Raw genomic sequence first — 22114 nt, 5'->3', positions numbered from 1 at the left:
GCTCACTGTCTAGAAGAAGTGGATCTCCAGTGGGAGCCCAGAAGCTCTGTTTGTTTCTGATGTTGACTGACAGCTCTGGGGCTTGTGGTGCAATCAAACGATCTCCGTTTAGTCTCCCCTGGCAACATGCTCGTTCTCCTGCATGCTCTCTCCGCCCCTCTTCTCCTCAATTATTGCTGGAATGGAGACAAATATTCTTCGTCGTGGGGAGAAAAACAACCGGACAGTTCATCCGCCATTTGTAACTTTGCGTCCACATCGTCGCTGGCTGTTATTAGGGAGTTTATAGCTTTGCATTAATACCAATATGTGTGGGCTTCATGTGAGTTTTAAACAAGGCGGAACGGAAATCGCTCCGTGATAAGTTATTTAGTTCCAGATGAAACACGCAGCATTTGTAATACTTACATAGATACGCAACGGTTTTCTTTTATAACACACTGCAGTGTGGTTATGTGTTTACTGGTGCATTTGTCAACAACTATAACTCCCATGATGCATCTGTTACTAGTACACACTCAGTTGTGGGCTCAGATTTCATCAGAAAATAAAATACATGTATTTATTATATTGTTATAATCGGAATATATTTATTTATTTGAATCCTCTTATCTTAAAAAACCCTCTTATTATAACCAAAATAAACTGCTGATGAGGACTATATATCGTTGAGAGCAGTGGGAACATCCAATAAGTGGATGATTAGGGACGTTTTTGTCACATACAAAAATTCATAAACCAGAATTTAGAATTGCTGAGAAATTATGAATATTTTAAAAAATGTGAATACCAGCTTAAAGCAGTCTGTTATAAAGAGTTTATTAATGCTTATAAACTAAATATAAATGTTAAATAATGGTTGTTATGATACAATATGACATGATACAGTACAAATCTGGTGTTAGTTTGTACTAAAATGCATTCCTTATGAAGTTCCTTTAATGAGTTGGGCACTTTCCTCACCCAGACATACCACAAAAAAACAGTAAAATCACACATTTTATACCTCAAATAAGGTTCCTTGACTTCAGAGTTACACAACTGCCAGTAACTGAACTGGCTTTCCGTGCATCTAGAATGATAAAATGGATTAAAAGCTTACACATAGTCTATAACTAGCTACTACTGCCGTTCTGTATAGAGATGTCAGGAGATGCTGCAAGAAAAAAAAAAAAAAAAACAGTCTGAGAATGTCACAAGAGGAGGACAGAGCAGCAGCAGTCTGGCATTTGTTAAACCTGTACATTGAAACCGTTACTTTGAAACATCCGCCGCCGTCCTTTTATCTGCAGGAAACTGGCGAGCCTTTATACCGACTCAGCGGGTAGCCTAGTAACAGACCGGAAATCAGCTCATTGGGACAGCTATCAATGAGAGCTTTTCAAAGCGTGTGCTGGAGCCTGCACCGTGTCCCATCCCAGTGGCCTGTTTCCATGACAACCCCTCCCTCCATCCACCTGCGGTCTCTGGCAGCCAAGTGAGAGAAGTCCCCAGAGCCTGAAATACCACTGACAAGGTCAACACCCCGCAGGTGGGAAACCACTGAAACACCATGTACGCTTTCAAAGGTGTGGAGCGAGAAAAGCTCCATCTTTGCACCAAAGGTGAAGTCAGAATGGCACAAAGCGTCATTGTCTTGGCTCCTTTTTTTTTTTTCTTTATTCTTTTCTTCTGTCATGTTTCAGGTGAACCATGTAAAACTGTAGCTGAAGACAGGATGAATATTGTACAAGAACAAAAAAAAAAGTCACTGTGCAAATATTTACACGGTTATTGTTTCAAGTGGAGCCACGGGTTCATCCGAGCCTACAGTGGAATTATTTATATCTGCATTATCTCAGCCCACAGAAATTTTTATAAACGCTGCAGTAAACAGAGGTCAGCTTTGAATCGTGACTAAAAACCTACATCAAGTTTCGTCGTATTAAGTTTCTAAGCTGGCAGTGTGTTTGGATTCAGGTGATTGTCTCCCTGACTTTAGCTTTCTTTGTCCCCCATAATTACCATTTAAACCCTATCAAGTGTTCTATCTTTGAAGCAGTTTATAGTGTAAGCAGTAATAATTTAACCACTATAAAATCATGTGAAAAAAATGGGTGTTGATATTTAGGACAGATGCAGGCAAGGGACGACTCTCAAAACAGTAGCATAAGAATCTTGTAAAAGTGGTCTTAAATATGCACAGTGACGATACAGTTTATACTGGAAGTTATGTTTTACTGGGAGGTTAGGGTTATTCTGTTGTGTTGCAGGCTGTGATTTGTTTTGTTTTTTGTCTTTTCGTGCAGTTTTTCCTTTTATATTAGTTGTTTTTTTTTTTTTTTTTTTTTTTTTCCAATATATTGCTTACCAATGTGGTACTGATGCACACAGTATGATGCAGACATACAGACTGATTAATCAGTGCCTTACACTTTTGTGTTTTTGGAAAATAAAATAAAAATAAGAAGCCACCTTTGAAACCCTAAACTGAAGCCACAACACTTCAATGAGTAGAGAAATCCAAAGTGTATATAGGCCTGTTGTTCCTGGTTACAGTTGCTAGGCTATGATTTTATAGTTGTTATATAAACAAGTACAAATATAACTGAGAGGTTGGCGATGGAAGCGATGAAAACGCTCTCTGATCAGCTCTTTGTTAACGCTCAGCTGAGTGCAAGTCAGCACCTGCAAAGTAAAAAGTTAAAATCAGTTGCTGTGTTTCTATCATCTACATATTCATCTCAGCTGTTGGTGCTGATGGTTATAAAGTCTGATTCCTGTCTCTAAATAGTCAAGTGGGCATTATTTATTAATGGATTTGCTAATAAAGCAGTAAAACAGAAATAGCCACTCAACATGGTCGTCACACACAGAATGAATATGAAATCTGTGTTAATTTCCTAACATCCTGTCCTGATTACCTTAATGACACGTATCACCAGGTTCTCCCCACACGAGGTCACTTTTGACAGCAAAGCTGATGACATTTCCTTCATCTTTCTCGTTGACAAGCCTTTTTTTTCCTCTCAGGTGCTGTCACCCTCAGGTCAGGGGCAGGGTGAGGACGAAGTGATGATGTGACAGCACTCTTTTTTTATTTCCTTGACTGTGGTGAGCCTTCATATAGGAAGTTGGTGGCTGTGGATGCATTTTGCTTTTATGACTTGGTTTTTGCAGACTGTATTTACGGTCGTGACTTGATAATCCAACCCTTAACAATCCAAAAACCTTGCTATCCGACAGGTTTTTAGGAAAAATTAACGGAACCCACGAAAAACAGCCTTAACATACTGACAGTCTTGGATTCTGACTCCAACATGACATTTTATGTCACAAATCAGGATAACGGCGTATTATCTGACTGAACAATCTGACAGATTGGCTACGTTCGAACTGCAGGACTTAATGCTCAATTAGGATTTTTTTATGAAATCAGATTTTTTTTGCGAGTTCGTTTACATTTCCAATTAAATGCGACTTGTATGTGATCCCCTGTGTGAACTTCATACAATCCAAAAGTGTCCTGCATGCACAGAAGAGGACACAACGACGTCACACACAGCGAGCGTGCTCAGTGTTTGCGAAAGTAAACACGGATGGTAACGGTGGAGCGTATCTGCCATCCCCCACCACCGATGATGGAAACAGAACTGTGACCGCTAACTAAACTGGCATCAGCAGCCAAGTACTGCCTGTGCGTTCCGGCCACTTCCAACCCTGGGATGCGCTCCGATGGGTACCGCATCAACCGCACCGAATGTTCGGATATTCATCATTAATTGGGTCTGAATATCCAGAGACCAGTAAGTGCAATTCGGACCAGCCCTACTAGTTATTATAACAACTATGAACAATAAATATTAGCATCAAGCCCTCCTTGTATCTCGACCTCCGTCTTAACAATCCCACAGCCTTGCTATCCGACATAAAAGAAGGTTTTACATTTAGTGTCTGATTATCGAGTCACGACTGTATAATCCAAAATTACCTGTCTTAACATTCTGTCCACATTGTTTCAGACTAAATAAATTTAACCCAAAGTTTCCTACTGAAGTCCACAGTAACAAGAAATTTCACTGCAGCTTAAAACATTGTGTATAAACTTCTTGAGCAGCACTTCTCCTCCGTTGCTCTAATAGTCGCAGTTTCACCACTTAAGGCAAAACTGTTGTTTTATTTTAAGAAAAATTCAAGAGCCTTCTCCAAAGCTGAGTGCAGTCACAGGCAGCTAAGAGCACTTTTTCACCGCCTTTTGTAATCCACACAGCACTCAGCTTTTGATGGTTCAGAGAGCTCCTCACAATCTGTACAGTATTTGGGCGATGTGAAGAGCTCATAGGCATGCAAAGCTACCAATGGAGAGAGCCGATCGCACCGGTCCAGCCTTGGCTATTTTTATTGTTCCAGGGAGAGTGTGGGTGTGACTTTGCACCTCTTCCTGAAAGCAAATGACTGTCCTGCAGAGACAGCACCTGTGAGCCTGCTCTCATATCATTCCCAAATTCTCACATGTACAAAGACCAGTTTTACTACTTGCAATGTGCCTGGTACCAAAATAGCCGTTAATGGATGCTACTGTGCAGAAGATGGTGTATTTGAAAGGTTTGCATAAGTATTACCAACTTCTTGCATGGAGAAAACATTTGAAAGCAGCTTCGAAAAATGTCGCATAATTATCAAAAAATGTCTTTTCTTATTTGCCAAAGCTGGCATTTTTAGGACTTTGTGCGGCATCATAGTTTTTGGGACGGCAATGGAAGTTAGTGCACCACATTGGTTCAAACTGAAATATTTCAACAGCAGGATGGAGTCTCTGTGCATCAGCCAAGTTGATGGTGTTGCAGACGTTTAAAATGTTTGCATCCAGCTCATCGTCTCCTCTTTTATGGATGCTTATGCCAAGCCAATGCCATATTGCTAGAGCTTTTTTAATTTTTTTTAAATATAGATAAATAAACTAAATGTATGCAAACAACACATTTTTTAGGCAACATAACAGAGAAAGACACATCTTAATTTGTGAAGTGAACTAAACTACAGTAAATTAACTCCCAAATAGAGGATTGCCGAATACGACACTGCTGTTCACACCAGCAGTCTTGCGATGGCACGTTATCATGTGAATGCAAACCATGGATCAGTTCTACCCCCAAAATTCTGGGACACTAAAAAGATTCCCTTGTCCCCCCAGGGGAGGTTGGGGGATTTATTCACTGAACACAGCTGATCCATATGAAAACTGAATGATCTTACTTTCTATTTATGTTCTGAGAAACTGTGCTTTGTGATTGCTTTATTGTTTCTTTGACACTCTTATGTTTTATGTTTATATGTGGTATAATAATACCGCATTAGCAGCATCCAAAATCTCCATCTTGACACAGTTTCTAGCTGAGTACGGGTATTTGAAAGCTTTTCCCAAAAACATCTCAGATATTTGATTTATTGCTGTCCAGACCTCTTTGGGATGAATCTTACCAACTTTGGAGATTCCTTGACCTTTCTTTTGGCTCCACCAACAGATCGACATACTTGGTTTTGAAGGAAATGTCTCAGCACCTTCTGGATTGATTGTCACGACAATTTGTTCTCTCATTTAGGATGATTGTTAATGCCTTTAATTACTCCTCAGCTTTTCAGGCTGACACAGTCATACTTGCTTAATGCTAAATATTAGCATGCTAACTATGATGGGGAACATGTAAACACTGGTAAACATTAGCATGTTAGGAATGTCTTTACAAGCACGTTAGCCCAAAATCACTCAATTTTGATGTCCAGGTATGGTTCAGACCATTGAGGCGATATCTCCTGAATGTCAAAAATGTTTTGTTTTCTGGTGCATTGTGAAGACATGGAAAACCTTGGTGTCACGCCCATTGGCAGTGGATCCTTTGGCTCCTGTGGGCTGCAGGGTGGATCAGACTTGCTCTGATGGATCCCATTGATGCTTGTTTGGATTGGGATCTGAGGAGTTTGGAGGTCGGGTGAATTCCTTAGACTCTTAATCATGTTCCTCGAGCCACTCCTGAGCAGCTTTCATCATGTGGCCTGGTGCATTGCTCTGCCAGGGGAGGCCACTGCCTGAAACAATGTTAACTGTGTAGTGTGGGTGTCAAAGGTAATATCTACATGAATGCTAGGACCCATCGTTTCCCAGCAGGACATGGAACTGTAACAAGATCACTATTTACTTCACCTGTCAGAGGTTTTAATGTTGTTGCTGATTGGTGTACGCGCACAATGCACCTCCATCAGCTTCCATTAGTTATTCTATCAGAATGCAAATGGCCCGTTCCAGGAATGGTCACTGATGGTAAACAAACACACTCTCTGAAGTATGGAGCCAATGAGGCAATGAGCTCCACCAGTGTCAACAAAACACAAGATCTCTCGCTGAATACTGGTGGGAGATTAGAGTTAAGGCTGATGTCAACATGTGACGCTGAACAAACAGATATTTATACTGTGGACACAACCAACGGGAGCAGCAGAGGTTAGTTTTCACTCGTTGTCATATATTTGTGAAGCTCAGCCGTGATTGACTGTTTTGTCTGTTCTATACTATCTAAACAATAACACACAAAAACACATTTAAAGTGTGGAACATAATGCATTTCAGTAATGTTAATCATCTGTTAAATGCATAATGACTTGTTGGGGCGGATTGTTCTGGTGTTTTCTCCCAGGGCCCAATTAAAGAGCTTTGCTTTTTGCCTGCAGCATACTGTGAGAGCGAATGTATGTTAAGTCTCAGCGCTGACACAGAGGCTTGAAGCTCATTTCCATCTTCTTAGACGTAGCTTCTGCTGCTACGGTTGTGTCTTTATTCAAACGGGAGTATAAAATGCTCTGCAGTAATGAAAGTCAACATCCATGGGAGCAATAGTCTAAATTCAGAAACAGAATATGCAAGTGTGCTGAAGAAACAAAAGGAAATATTGATAAGCACGCACCTTTCTGTTGTAATGAGGGAACAGTTTTAGGGGAAACACTCCAGTTTGACTGTCATGAAGGTGAAACAATAATAGCACAATACAATCAGATACAGCCTCACTTCATCATTCTATCGACTGGCCGGTCATCAAAAACAATGCAAAATGTGCTCTTATATTGATTGCTGCAACAACACAGAGGACTGTGCTGCTGTTGATGTTACAATAAAACGAACTGATTTCATCCTTGCACAGGAACATTTTCAAAATATTTGAGCCTGACCTTAGAGTGCTTCTGACTTTTCTTCCAGCTCAACAGTGACATTAGAAAGCAGGTTAGAAAAGGTCAACCATCTGATGACTAACAAAACCCAAATGGGGCTCACCTTTATGCAGCTCCTCATTTAATTTAAACCATGAAATTGTGGCGCATTTCTTGCAGCTCTTGTTATTTTATTAGGGAAACCCTGTGCAACTTTGATGATATTGCAAAGTGCTTCACATGGACTGCATATAACAGATGCAGCATAAGAAGAGTAGCCAAGGTTGTTTTAGTGCCTTAAAGCTGAATTAATTCTAAAGGCCTATAGGGGGCGACTCATCTGGTGGAAAAAACAAGTCTGATTGTATAGAAGAGTGTTATAAAATTACCCTACTTTGTAATTGTTCAGTTAACTCAGTGAATGTTTTCTTATGAAGGTAACTGTCTCAATCACTAGTTTCCAGAAATCTTGACAACAGCATGATGTTCCCTTTGGAAATTATTGTGCCACTTAGAGTTAAATACAATATAAAGCAGGGTATGTTTTAGAGCGGGGCTACCTTGGCTGTTAGTGATCACAGTGCGCAGTGTCCTCGGGTCCATTCGTTAGTTCAACAGTTTATTTGTTACTTACTTTCTCAAAAGACCAATGTAGCAATGGTTAAATGCCAAACTCAGGGCTTCGAAACAGCAATTCACGAACCAGTTGGTGACGTCATGGTAGCTACGATGTGTCAAATCCTCAAAACTTGAGACAAAAGGCTTAACTTTACTTATTATGCATCATGTATTTAGTTATGAACGGATTTGTCCGCACTCAGACTATAACAACTGCAGACTCTACAACTGGTAAAGCATCCATGGTACCCAGATTATGAATCCTTAACACTTTGATGACCCCTTGACTTTTCTGCAAGAGCGACAAGTAGGTCCAAGTCTCTATTTCTTCTTTACAAAAATCCACAACATTTTCATAGATTGCCAGGTGATGCCCCTATCAGGATGAACTTCTGTGACTTTGCTCCCCAACTTTTCTTTCAGGCTCATCATGACCACAATATCTGAAAACATAATGACATTCTCATCAGCCACACCTTGTCTTCAGTGATAATCATGAAATTCTAGCATAGAAACATGTTAACACAGAAACATGACAGTATCTCCCTGCTAACACTGTTGCTGTGTGCGTGCTGGTTATTATTTAGGCCAAAGCACTGCTTATGTAGAGCCATACAGACGTGATCACGGTTGTTGTTGCAGAGGAGTGTGCAGGACTACGTTTGAACATAAATCAAGGCCGCAGAAATGTGTTCGAAGGGTCATCGATTATCATTGTTTTATTTCGAGGAGCGATAGTTAGTTGAACTCCATTGTTCAAAAGCCTTTCTTTTCATTTTCCATAATGATGACGCAACAATAATAAGTGTTCATTGCTGTGTGCTGCATTCTTTCTCTGCTGTGATTGGTGCGAGTTGACATCTCACAGACAGCCCATTTCATGCCTGTGTGCGTGCCGAAGACAGAACGCAGCGATGACTCTGAGAAATATGGAGCCTGTTTGGTTGCACGATCATTACTGATGAAGGGGCTGAACATTAGCAGTGAACAGTGAGTGCACACACTGTTTCCTGTCGCCGCTGTTGACAGGATTTCCAAAGCAGAGGCAGAGGAAATGGGACATATACATATAAATGAGGTGACATGAAACCTGTGCCTTTGTACCCCTGTGATTGTAATGTTTTAGTTGGACTCACAGCTGACATGTTGTCCTGCTGCAACAACACACACGAACTGAGCGGCCATATTTAATTGAAAATGCCATTTAACACTTATTTAGCGTAGGTACCAGCTTGAGTTTGACGTGGCACGGCGAGCGTGTCTTTTAAACAATTCTAAATGCAAACAGATTGTCTGCGGTGAGAGACTCTTTTGTCTCTCCACAGCAACAGAGGTCCTGCTGAGAAAGTGTCCACTGGTTATTACAGCCCATTTAAAACACACACACTGACCCATAGCCGGCTAAGTGGAAACAGACAAAGGATATCGATTGGGCTGGTAGAATGGAACCTCTTGAGAGATTCAACATCTTTACAGGGAACACGCCTGACTGACTTGATTTGTGAAAGCTGCACATTGATTGCTGGAGGTTATGCACTGTTGTTATTCCCTTTTACTCTATAAAACATTACGAGACTCATGTTCCTGCATGTAATGCTGATGAGAGGGAAATAAAACTGAGTCATGAAATGTGATGTAACACAAAACCGGACGTTTGATGTGTAAAAAATCTGAAGTCGCTTACAAATTTTAAAATGCAGTAGTTGCTTTTGGTTGTCCAGAAGTCATTAACACAACCCTCATGTGACCTTTTAATCTGGTGTCATTTAATATTCTAATGTGTATTAATTAAGAAACCCAATAAAGGTGCACTGGGGGAAAAAATGGACTCCACCATGGTTACCGCTTGTTTTCGATCATGTTTGTGATATTAACAATCACAAAAGGGTGAAAAAGGTATCTGATAGGGGAACCTCAGAGTGAAGTCTCTGCTTTTTACAGATGAAGTGACTCTGCTGGCTTCATCTAGCCGTGACCCTTTGGTGCATTGGGGTGATTTGCAGCTGAGTATAAAGCGGCCAGTGTGAGAGTCGGCGCTTCCAAGTCTGAGGACATGTTTCTCTGCTGCGTACCAGTGGATTTCTTTGGTAGGTTGTTGCCCCAAGTGAAGGAGTTTAATTATCTTGTTCACAAGTCACATAAAAATGGAATGTAAATGGACTGATCGCTTGGTGAAGCAAAACCAGTAAAGCAGTCATTGTACCAGATTGTTGTGGTGAAGAGGGAGTGGCGCCAGAAGGCAAAGCTCTCGATTCACCACTCAGTCTCACCTATGTTCACAAGCTCAGAGTAGTGACCGAAACAACTGGGTTGTGGGTGGCCAGAATGAGTTTCCACTGTAGGTTGGCTGGGCTCAGCCTTATAGATCAGGGGAGGAGCTTGGACATCTGGAGAAACCGCCATGGAATAGAGTTGCTGCTCCTTTGAATCAAAAGCAGCCAGCAAAGGTGGTTTGAGCATCTGCTTTGGGTGCTGCCTTTCTTTGGAGGTTTTCCAGGCACAACCAGCTGGTATGAGACACTGGGGTAGACCCAAAGCTCGCTGAAGGAATTGCATATCTCATCTGGCCTGGGAACCTTTTGGAATCCTTCAAGAGGAACTCCAATGTTGCAGAGGAGTGGGACATGTGGAATGCCTTGTTTAGCCAGCTTTAACCCTGGTCTAACCCCCGCATAAGTGTAAGAAAATGGACTTCACTGTACATGCTAGGAACTCTAAGTTCCTTTTGAAAGTACAGTCACGTCTGCTGTCAGGGGTGAGAAAGAAATTGCACTAATTTCTTCAGTATTTTCTGTATTATTAATTTTTTTTTGCTTTATCCAATAGGTGCAGCTCGGATAGACCCGAAATGTATAGAAAGAGAGCCGAGGCACGGGATGCAGCAAAGGACCAATCAGCTGGACTCAGCAGCTGAGGCCATTTTTGCCAGTGTGATATATACTTACAACCTTTCGGCCATCAAAAGCATGCATTTCTTTCATATTTTCATATAAAACAAGGCATAAAAATGTTGTTAAAGAACACATCGTTTTCAACTTGTACTGGTGTGGAGTCCAAAGTTTACAAAAATCAAAATTTTCATCATGCAAATGCTTTCTGAGTCCTGGGAAAACCTCCTATCTTTCCATAGGGTCCAATATGGTACAGTGGGATACAAAGTGAGGCTAAAGATGAAACATATGCAAGTTAGTCCAGTTATTTCAGGTCTGAGCAGTGTTCAGAATTTTACTCTCAAGGTGTGTTCAGACTGATTGCATTGGATTCCATAAAAAGCTGCACATGGACACAAACAGATGCAAATGATCAAACAGCCATCTGTAACAGATGAAAATGTTACTAGCCAGCTAATGACAGTTCATTTAATACGTTTGTTGTTTGCAGCAAAACAGGCACTGCGAAAACATCCCAGAAATAAAAATTTGCACATGGAGCACATCTTTAAAGTTTTGTTTTTCTCTGTCTGGAGTGTCATTTAGGGTGACAGGAGAAGCTTGCTTGTGTTTTTTTTCACAGAGATGCTGGTGAAATCAAAAATAACAAAAAAAAGTTTGAAAGGAAATCTAGAGATCTAGTTCAGGTGTGTACTGTATAACTTGCCGTCGCTTTGTAAGTTTTCTCTCTAACTTCATTCATTCTTCAAACTCAGAGTGAAGCGCTAAATATGACGCTTGCCTCAGGAGGTCGATGAACCGCTTTGACTCCCTGCTTAATTGCTTTGCGAAATCTTGTCATGTGAGTGAATCGCATTGTCGCTGCAGCTGCCTGGCAGTAGAGGAAGGCGCCCTCAATTCTCGTGGGACGACTGCTGCAGGGTGCCTGAGTGCGGGCTAAAGTTATCCGCGAATCGTGTTTTTCACCTACCCCCGTTTTAAAATTCAGCCCTTGACTCTCCCAGACGTTTTTTTTTTTTTTGTGCCTAATTCGTGCATGTCTGCTTCCCTGTTTGTTACACTGGCTTTGATGGCCTTTGAGGAACTCAGCAGAGCAGTTGGAAAAAGCCCCTTTGAAATCTCGGCGGTCAACTCATCACAATCATGCCTACTCAAGCTGACACAGGCAGATGAGGAAAACCTTTGAAATTTTCTTTGTTCTCCACTGTCAGACCCGACAAGAGAGCATCCAGCAGGCCACAGTGCAGCTTCCCTCACAAGCTGGGGTGAAGCATCGCAGCCAATTTGAGGCCAAGTCAATCAGCACAGTATCAGAGGGAGAGCTGGACTGTTGTTGATGATCTCCCTGGAGAACGTGCTCTGTCATGCCTTTGGTTCATTAACTCTCCAACCAATTGTAGTCCAGCCTCAAAGTTCAGCTCCTTTATGTTGGTGTGCGTGTGTGTTCTCATTAAAGTCAAAGGAGTCCTGACAATGCAGCCCACTGAGGAGCCCCAGCAACCTGCCTCATCCGGATGGAGGGAAGCTGTTTCACCCCCATTGTCAGCCGATACAACCACAACGTCAAGTCGCATCATGTCGTCCAGGAGAGGCCCTTTAAAAGGTTAGAGGAAAAACCTACATTTAGTTTTTAAAGTAAGGAAAGATCTATTTGGGATTGATGAAAAATCATTTATTTTTTCTTCAGCTAGCTTAGACTGTTTACATGTTAAGTTATGGGCATGTGTTTCTGAATAATGATCTGCTTTATCTGCATTTCTCAAATATGACTTTGTGCATATACGTCCTGTAGTAGACACCTCCTTATCAACATGCTTAAAGGCATGTCCCATTAAACCAGTGGTATTTTTAGCCTTGCTTGCGTAGGAATTGCAGCAAAAGCCTTTAGGGTTGTGGTTGGTCCATCAACCATTTTAATCCAGGCTGAAGTAGCTTTAAAATAGCTGGAATAGGCATGCATCATTAGACACTCATGGACCTCAGAGGATGAATCCTAATGACTTCTGTGCTCTCCTGGATTCAATACCTCCAGAGAGTCAAGAGTTTTTTTGTGATGTTTTTTTACTATCCTATAAAACATCTCAATATTTTTAAGATGGATGGACAAATATTTCAGTAAGAGATATTCATGGTTCCCTGATGATGCATCCTTATGAGTCAGACTTCTTGACTTTTACGTTTGATCACTGTAAAGTTCAAGTGAAAGATCCTAAAAAGTAATGTGGTAATACATTCATGTCCTCCTTAGGATGAACGGCAATAACCTTATTGATCTCCAGACTTTTCATTTAGTGCCACAGTGAGTTCAGATTTTTCATTTGTTCAAAACCTTCTTACTTTTTTATACCTTTTTCTCCTATTGTTATTTTCTTTTCTTTAGCCGGACTGAGTAGAAGAATTCCTGTGTACACGGTTCTTGTGCAAATGGAAATAAAGCCGTTTTAATATTTGAATACAAATAACTGCAAAATTTTTGTTTGGTCCCATCGGCCTCTGCTGTAGCCTTGTATTTACTATTAATTCTTATTTTGTCTTTGTAATGTCATCTGATAAAATAAACTGAATTTGGCTGTCTGCACAAATTTCTGTAATGTGTTATTATTAATACAATATCAATTCATTCGTAATTTTAAAAAAAAAAGACAAACAATGCTTCTCATCATTGCTCTGTGTTGCTGTCATATCAATCAATCTGTCGATCAGTTTACTGTCAAATACTCTTGATCCAGTATTCCAGCTTGTGATCCAGTATGCAATCTGAAGTCTGCTGTAGATGCAGGACTAACAACTGACAGCGCTAATTTCGCCCAAGGACAAAGATGAAGGCCGATTCTCAAAGGAAAAATCCTCGGTCACTTGTGTGCGGCGTGGAAATGCCAGCTGACAATGTGACCTCCCCCCATCTGCCTCTGATAGCCACCACAGAATAAACCACCGCATATCAATTGCACATGACGACAATGTAGCAGCACAGAAAGGTTAGGCAGGGAAACTCTATGCAGTTTACTACTGTGAAAAAAGAGTGACATTCCAACAAAATAATCATACATTCACTGATCTGTTTATCTGGGAACCCAAAGGCCATGTTTTCGTTTTTGTTCGATCATGTGGACATTCAGAATGCTTTCTTTGCATTTAACTGGCTCCATCTTGATGAAGAGAGCGACAGATGAAGAGTGTAACAAAGGGCTTCGTCACAAAAGAAAGCCTTCGGTTACAGCCCATAAAGCACATTATTTTATTTAGCCTTTGTTTAACCATGAAGTCCCTTGAGATTTAAATCCAATTTTTCAAGGCAGACCCGGCCAAAAAGGCACACCATTATAAAGTAACCAAAGATACTAAAAACAAGCATTACAACAGCTGATGTAAGAAAAACTAAAACAACTAAGGGAGTGATGTACAGAAAACAACATCCAGCTTAGGAATAGCAATAGGATTCAGTTATACATCTTTTGATCAGAGCTTTGAACTCTCCCAGTGAGACAAAAATCAGTAGGCTTTAGTGTGTTTTGAAAGTTATTCAGGGTGCAAAACAGAAAAAGTTCAAGTTAAGTGCAGTTTATAGTGTTTGGTGTGGGTTTCAGATGATTCCTATTAGTCATCAAGCCCGTGTGTTTTCATTTGTCTTGCTGACTCTGCTGGAGTTGTGGATTCAAGAGAGGAATACTTGTGAAGCTCTGCCATCTGCAGGCCGTATGACTTTACTACTGGAAGTACTTTGGACAGTTGTGGGCTACTGGAGATGATTAACAAGGAGATGTACGGCATAAAGAAAATCATGTCTCCAGTTTCACCTTCACAGTAATTTAGGTAAAATAAGAATCTCGCGTTGTGTCAGTGCTGTGTTATTTTCTTGAGGAACTCTTGCCCAGTTTGTCCTGGGTATGGACCATAGACTCAGACATAATAACTAAAGTATGGCCACTCCTCTGGCCAACCCACACATTCAAGGACATTAGAGGACAACAACAATCTCATAGAACCTGACTTACACCCAGTGACTTCCATTTTTCAGGCAGAACTTCTCAGTAGAACCGTTTCTCTGTGGCCGTTGTTTCCATACAGATGCATTTTCAACCATCCCACATTCAACCACACAGGCTCCCAATCTCCCCTCTAGTACCTCAAAGCCAGGATCTGACACTATTTTGTGCCCTTTTTGTGAGTTGGCATGTTTCCTGAGGGACTTGGGCTTAAATTTCAAAGTGAAATTGGTGACATATGTGGTTGTCGTGCTTTCTATAAGACGTACACAAACCAAGCATGGATGGTAAATCCAATAGTGACAACATCTATACTCACTGTTGTGGTTAGGTATTGCACATTTATAGAGCTGTTTGAATTTTCTGTCAAGGGTTCCCAAAGGATACAAATGGTCAGCTTTCCTACTTTTGGTAGTTTGCTAAAATCTATAAACATTGTAATGCCATAAGGGTTCAAGACTGTGAATTAAAACAAGAATCCAAATTCACTGTCATGATAACGTGTTTACTGTCTTCTTTTCGCACCATTTGAAGTCCTCATGAACTCAAACACTTCAGTGCTACTGCTGCAACATCAGTAAACCATGTGAGGGTTCAGTGCTTCAGCTTCAGGGTGGATATTGTGAGATAGAGAATTGATTCATTGATCATTTGCAGGAAAGTGCATTCTTTCAGCAGCTACAATCACAGGTAAGATCCTACATCTAACACTGAACGTAACAGAAGTACTGAATCTTGCTAACAACTCAGGATGAGGTTTGAAGGTGTTTGTGAAATGTGATGTTCAAATGTGTGCAAAATTGTCAATGAAGACATAATGTCTTAATACATACAGTGTTCAACAATGTACACTGTGATGGGTTTGCCTTGAAGAAAAACGTCTGAAATGTAAAAATGTACAGTGGGAGAAGTTGTATAACCTGACATACGTAGGAGCTAAAACTAAAATGTGTTCAATGCATGCTTTTGTTTTATCTGTAATTTAACAAAAGAGAAAAAAAAATCTCTAACATCACAGTAAATTGTAAAATTAAATTTAAAAAAGCATTCAAAAATGTTCAAAAACTTTATTTTTACAGTGTAGCCTGACAATAGACAGAAAGCCTCTTGCAAACATGCTGGTACAGTCTTTAATGGGAAGATGCATGTGTTTTACTTTTCATTTATATTTCTTCACCCTCCTTTCTGTCTCCTTCGCTGTGCCAAAAATGGCATCCAGTGTGTGGTTTCATATGGTGTTGAATATGGATGCTCAGGGCAAAAATCAGAATAACCTGAAATAATAGCAATAGTATCAGAATTCATCTGCTCTTTGTGTGTAAAATAAGATGTTCACACTGTTGAAGCAGCCAGATGGTGAAACCTGCAGCACATGTAATGACTGAAAGGCGCCACTAGGGGGCGGTAACTGCTAATGAAACAAGCGGAAGTTGCTGCTTCTCTGTGGGAGACTTTGTTGTCGTTTCTTGCTACTCCGGCGCTGTTTTATCAGAAACTTCAGGCATGAATGTGTCTGACAGACATGCGGTGGATTTAAGCAGCGGCTTGGAGGATGTTCCTGTTTTATTTACAGGGCTGACACTTCCTACATTTCAGGTAGCGTTGCTTTAGCTCGTGGCTAACTGTAGCTGAGCACATTTAAGCTAACTAGTCAGATATTTTAGCAACATTAACGTCCCCTCTATGTTGTGTTCGCTGGTTTGTTGCTTATTTACAATTAATTGCTGTTGTATATCTATAGGCGACCTAATATCTCAATTAGATATATTCTGCGAGTTAAAAATGACTTTCTTATAGGATATACTTGCTATTCTGACAAAAGCACAGATGCTAACATTAGTTACTAAACTACATCACTGAGAGCTTACATGCACATGACATAAAGTCCTCATTATTTACGTCGCTGCTTTGTCACCCTGCAGTTGTGTTAAAAGCCTCTTCCTTTAAACCATTAGTGTTACCTCTTCTCATTTGTACATATCAGCAATACATAACAGGCTATATTTAGTTTCAGTCCACCGGTCAGACATGACTTGCAGTAGGAATAGGCTTTAAATCCTGACTCTTCTCTGCCTTTTCTTTGTGCACTGTAAGAATAGATGGACATACAGTAGATGCATCCAAAGAGTTGCTTTCTGATGCTGCGGGTCACCAGTGTCTTGTCCCTTTATATCATTTTGATCTGACATGCTAATGCAATGGTAGAGTGCACTTTTGATGCTAATGAGGTTTTTTAAAAAAGACTAGAACGATATATGGACTGACCAATCAACAGCTTGTTTGTTTTAAAGAATAAATCCATGATAGATGTGCCACAACAATAAAACCACTTTGTGCTGCCAAATTAGACCAATGGAGGTCTGGACTCATCAAGACATCTTATGTTTTCAGACATTAGCAAGTCCTGGGACATGCGAGAGGAAGAATCTATCGAATCAAATCAATTTTGTTCGTTACATACACAGTTGTACATGGTACAATGCATAGTAAAATGTTTTAAATTTATCTGACTTGTTATGCAGCAATGACAGATGCCAATCTGATTGACATCGTGGGAATTTGGACGTCAAATCAACACCTTAAATTCTTAGTTCCTCAAACCATTTGTCAACAATTTTTACAGTGTGTCAGGCTGCATTATCCTGCTAAAGGGGTGACTGTCATTAGGAAACATCTTTGCCATGATGGAGTGTAGAGTGTAGTGACCTCTAAAGGAATGCCAGGACCCACGGTTTCCCAGCTGAACATTGCCCAGGGCATCACGCTCCCTCTGCCAGCTTGCCTTCTTCCCACAGTGTGTTCTGCTGCTATCCCTGCCCAAATAATCATTGCACACCCACCCAGCTGTCTACGTGATTTTAGACCAGGCCACCCTCTGCCATTCATTCCCATTATGTGCACATTCATTGATGGACAGAGGTCAGCATGGGAACTGTGCACTGTTCACTTTTTGTCTTTCCTTGGACAGTTTCTGGGAGGTACGACCACATCATACTGGGACAACATACTCTGACCCAGCTGCCAATACATCACAATTCAGTCAAAGTCTGCCTGATCCTTCCAGTTACTCGTTTTTCCTGCTTTCACTTCAGCTTGAAGAACTGACTGTTCCTTTACTAATTAATATGTCACACCCTTTGACAGGTACCATTTTAGAGAGATAATCAATGAAATTCCCTTCCAACTTGTAATGTCTGTCTTTCACATTTCTGTACTGCAATTTCTTGTTATTTATCATCCAACATATGCAGAGATACCAACATATCCAGTAGGAGGTTGTGCTATCAAATCTAATAGTCAAGCTCTCATAAGTAATCCAAAAGTTGTGAGGAACACAAACTGTGACAGGATTCTGATATTATGTCAAATCCACATGAGACGTGCTCCTCAAACTTTGGAGAACACTCATGTTAAAGGGAGAATGTTAAGTTTGTGATTTTCCCTCTAAATTTAGTTTCACAATATTGCAGTAACACAATGCAAGCTGCCGCATATGCCTTATCTTTAATCATGTCAAATTCACTGCAACGCAAGACTCAATAGAAATGTTTTGAGAAAATGTAATTAAAAAAGAAAGAAAGGAAGAAATCAGGGTAATAGTTAAACTCATATTGCAGTATATTTGTATTGCTGTTTTGAAGGATTAATCCAAAAGTTCTACAATTAAGAATGCAATCCAGTAAACTTCTGGCTTGTAGTTCTCGCCTTTGTCAAAAGAAATACATCGTTTTTCCAGCAGATAGCAGCAAGTCATCACAACCACATCATCTGCCTGCAGTGCAGGGAATCAAAAAATAGCTGCCTCTCCAGGACCAAAGGAGTTGTCCTACTTTACAGTCATTTCCCGCGATGCTGTAGAGGACTTTTCTTGACCGTGATATCGTGCAAACAATTTTAAACGAATGTCTAGAACGTGTAATTCATGACATCGCTGATTGTGATGAAACTAGCTCATGTAGGTTGATGAGTTTTAGGTATTCGAGTGAAAAGCACTCAACCCTGTGCTCTGTTAGAAGTATTCCATCAGATTTAAATCAGTCTGAATTAGAGCTGCTGCTGCTGCTGCTACTGATTATTTTGATTGCCAATTTATTTATATTTATTTATATTTAATTAGTTCATCAGTTTGCCTGTCAAAACTTGTGACAGCTCTACGTGACGTCTTCAGATGTCTTGTTTTGTCCCAAATATACTGTATTTATAATTCTATAAAATTTTAAAAAGCTCTAAAACCTCACAAACAAAAAGCTGGAATCAGTGAATGTTTGACTTTTTCTAGAAGAAAATGGCAGAGTTGATTAATCAATTATCAAAAATTGTTGCATTTAAATCAATCAGTTTCTTTTGAAGTGGCACAGTTTAGTTATAATTTTGTGTCATTTTTCAGTATTCCCCAGATAACGTCCAGGGACCAGGATGCACCGTTGACCCCAGTGAAGTCACCGTGCCCGGATGCTCCTGCCGTTCACACTCCTGCTTCACTGAGAGCTGCTCCTGCCTGCAGACTCACGGTCGGGCATACAGCAGCACCGGCACGCTGCTGGAACTCACCAGAACAGACTCTGGTTACTGCTCACCTGCGTTTGAGTGTAATGCCCTCTGCACCTGCAGTGACGCCTGCTCTAACCGGGTGGTGCAGAGAGGCCTGCAGCTCAGGTTGGAGGTCTTCGGCACTCGCAACAGGGGCTGGGGAGTTCGCACACTGGAGGAAATCCCACGTGGGACATTTGTGTGCGAGTATGCAGGGGAGGTGATCAGCTTTGGAGAGGCCAGACGCAGACAACTTGCCCAGAGATCTGAAGAAAATAATTACATAATTGCAGTAAGGGAGCATGCAGGTACAGGCTCCATCACTGAGACGTTTGTGGACCCTGCTCAGGTGGGAAACGTAGGACGCTTCCTCAACCACTCCTGCCTGCCCAACCTGTTCATGTTGCCAGTACGCGCGCACTCCGTAATCCCTCGACTGGCGCTGTTCGCTGGACGGGACATTGATGCTCAAGAGGAGTTGACATTCGACTATTCAGGAGGATACACTGACCAGAATCCTGTAGAACTGCTGTCCACGCAAAGCGAGTCGGCCGTGCAGGCCAGTAGGACAGATGGTCTCCAGAGGAAAGCATGTCACTGTGGTGCCAATAAGTGCACACGCTTCCTGCCTCTTGATTTATCTATTCTCAGCTGAAGATGATCTAAAATGAACTCCACTTTATGTTTGTTTTCATCCGAATGTTAAGCAATGGAGTCGTTTCTCTCAAGCCTGATGCCTTTCCTGCGAATTTTCTTTATTCAGTTATCTGCTGGTTTATTTTCAGTTTCCTTGAAATCGTGGTTAATTCAGCCGCTCATTAGAACAACACAATGCAACACGTTGGTGGCTCCATGAGCACAATTAGCTGCATGAGTCATGTCTGCGCTCGTCATTGTTTCCTGTTTAGTCCCCCGAGTGTCTCTTGATCTGCCACTGTCCTAATGCCGTCTCCCACTCGCTGTAAGATGATGCAATGAAAAGCAGAGTAACAAGTTTTTATTTTTCGGGGGAACTTGTTGACATTCCTATCTGTTCGGTGTAGGACGTGTCCCAGCGGATTTACACCCATCATCTTGTCCTGGCACACTTAAGTCCCATTTGTCACATCACACATGAATCTGGAAGCAGAAGGAAAACCATTTGCACCGGCAGATGTGAAAGGAATGATGTTTAATAGGTTTCTTTTAATAGCCACGTAGGACAAAACAGTTTTTTTTGCACCCTTACAGTTGCTAAAGCTCAGTGCAAGGGAAGATTCGATGTCACTGGAAAAAGGAAAACTCACATAGAAAGTAATAGCCTGTCACGTCTCCGTCAGCTTGACATTTCTTTGTTGTTGTCGTGCAATGCGGCCTCCCCTTCTAGATATTCTCGGCTTCTCATCGCACTCAAGCCCTCAAGAGAGGTGGGACCAATTAAAAAGGGCCAAGGGGTATAGTTTATATAGAAACAGACTTTATTCCCCTGTCAAAGGAGGGGCGAAGGTGTCCCACTTTAGCGTGACCATTCTGAAATCAGGACCTTCTCCTCTCAATCTGCCCCGTTTCCAGTCTAGACCTGCTTTCATCTTATTAATATCCACATCTGGGTTAATTAGGATGGAGACCATGTTTCATCCAGAAATGGGACCAGTGCTCCAGCCACACTGGGGCTGAGAGAGACTAAATGGTGGTGGGGATGGGAGGGGGGGGAGGAAGCCTCCTGCTGATCGGAGACGGCTGTCAAGTTGATTGGTTTTTTTGTGTCACCCATTGGACAGGCAAGTGTTGTATCGACCTATATTTTCTCCTCTGTGAGGGTTACCTGAGATTCTTTCTGCTCAGAATGGGCTGTTCTTTGCACCTCGTTTGATCCACATTCAGGATTTATAAACCATAAAGGAATAGTTTTAAATTTTGGTAAAAGCTTTTATTAACTTTCTTTAAAAGGGTTAAATGAGAAGATCCATATCTTCTCTTGTGTGCAATGTGAATACGAAGTAGCCCCAGCAAACAATTAGCATCATGTAGGCTGAAATGAAGGTAAAACAGCTTGTGTGTGTCTGTTCAAAGGTTACAAAACTACCTTTAGAGCACCTTTACTGAGCTACATGGTGGGCTTTTCCTGGCTCAGAATGGGTCTTTTGGGGGGATAAGCGTGTCCAACTGTGAGCGTGATCAGCCTGCACATCATAAATGTTTTGTGACAGAAATCTATGCATCGTTGGGTGATTATTTGGGATTGTTTGCTGGACCAAAATGTAAATTTAGCTTGAGAAACACAAACCTCAATGAACCACATGGGTTCAATAAAACATTTTTATTTATTTTTTTAAAATTCTAACTTCCCAACATTTTGGGGATGGTAGTGCTAAAAACTTCTCTATGCAGGAAAAACCGTATTATTACTAAAACACCTAGCAGCCGATGACAAACTGAAGTGAACTGGAATATGAAAGATGTATAATACATCCTTATTCTGACTTGAATAGAAGAATAGGTATAGAAGTATGCAGTTTTTATATAATGGATAATGATAAACAGTACATCCTCAGAACTACTGTTCAGCCCTGTGGGAAAACGTGGCTGGATGCTAGCCCTGTCTGTGGCCTTGGAGAGAACTGGGACAAAGATTATACAGAAAAAAAAACTGCCCATGCATTTGTCAAACAAAGGACAGAAACGAATGGGAAGCTGTGCATCTGGGTTTGTCCATCGTGGGCCAACCTCCCCGTGCAGCGCCGCGGTATTTTACCTCTAGATTCTATTGATTTGATAAATGAGATTCCGCTGCCCATTCAACAAATTTACTGCGAGTGTAACGGACAAAAACGGCCTTTCTTCAAATTCATGACTCATGTCGTTTTTGAGTCAGATGTCCCTGAGATCCCTATGGCAACCGGCTGTGTGTACAGGAGGTGATTTGGACGG

General features: G+C 41.1%; 1 protein-coding gene across 1 annotated transcript; it reads left to right on the top strand.

Annotated features, from left to right (window-relative positions):
* Positions 1-16177: 16177 nt before the first annotated feature.
* setmar (SET domain and mariner transposase fusion gene) lies at positions 16178-21396 on the top strand. The gene is made up of 2 exons (XM_008279226.1): positions 16178-16270; positions 19062-21396. The coding sequence occupies exons 1-2, from the start codon at positions 16178-16180 to the stop codon at positions 19857-19859; spliced, it is 891 nt and encodes a 296-aa protein (XP_008277448.1). The 3' UTR covers positions 19860-21396.
* Positions 21397-22114: the final 718 nt, after the last annotated feature.

This window comes from Stegastes partitus, unplaced genomic scaffold (genome assembly GCF_000690725.1).
Source record: "Stegastes partitus isolate 25-593 unplaced genomic scaffold, Stegastes_partitus-1.0.2 Scaffold150, whole genome shotgun sequence".
Lineage (NCBI taxonomy): Eukaryota > Metazoa > Chordata > Actinopteri > Pomacentridae > Stegastes > Stegastes partitus.
Note: the sequence above shows the minus strand (reverse complement) of the source record. Positions and strands in the feature narration are given on the sequence as shown.

Coding starts and splice junctions, on each gene's coding strand:
- setmar (XM_008279226.1), top strand. CDS start 16,178: ATGAATGTGTCTGACAGACATGCGGTGGATTTAAGCAGCGGCTTGGAG. Junction 16,271..19,061: donor TGACACTTCCTACATTTCAG/GTAGCGTTGCTT, acceptor GTCATTTTTCAG/TATTCCCCAGATAACGTCCA.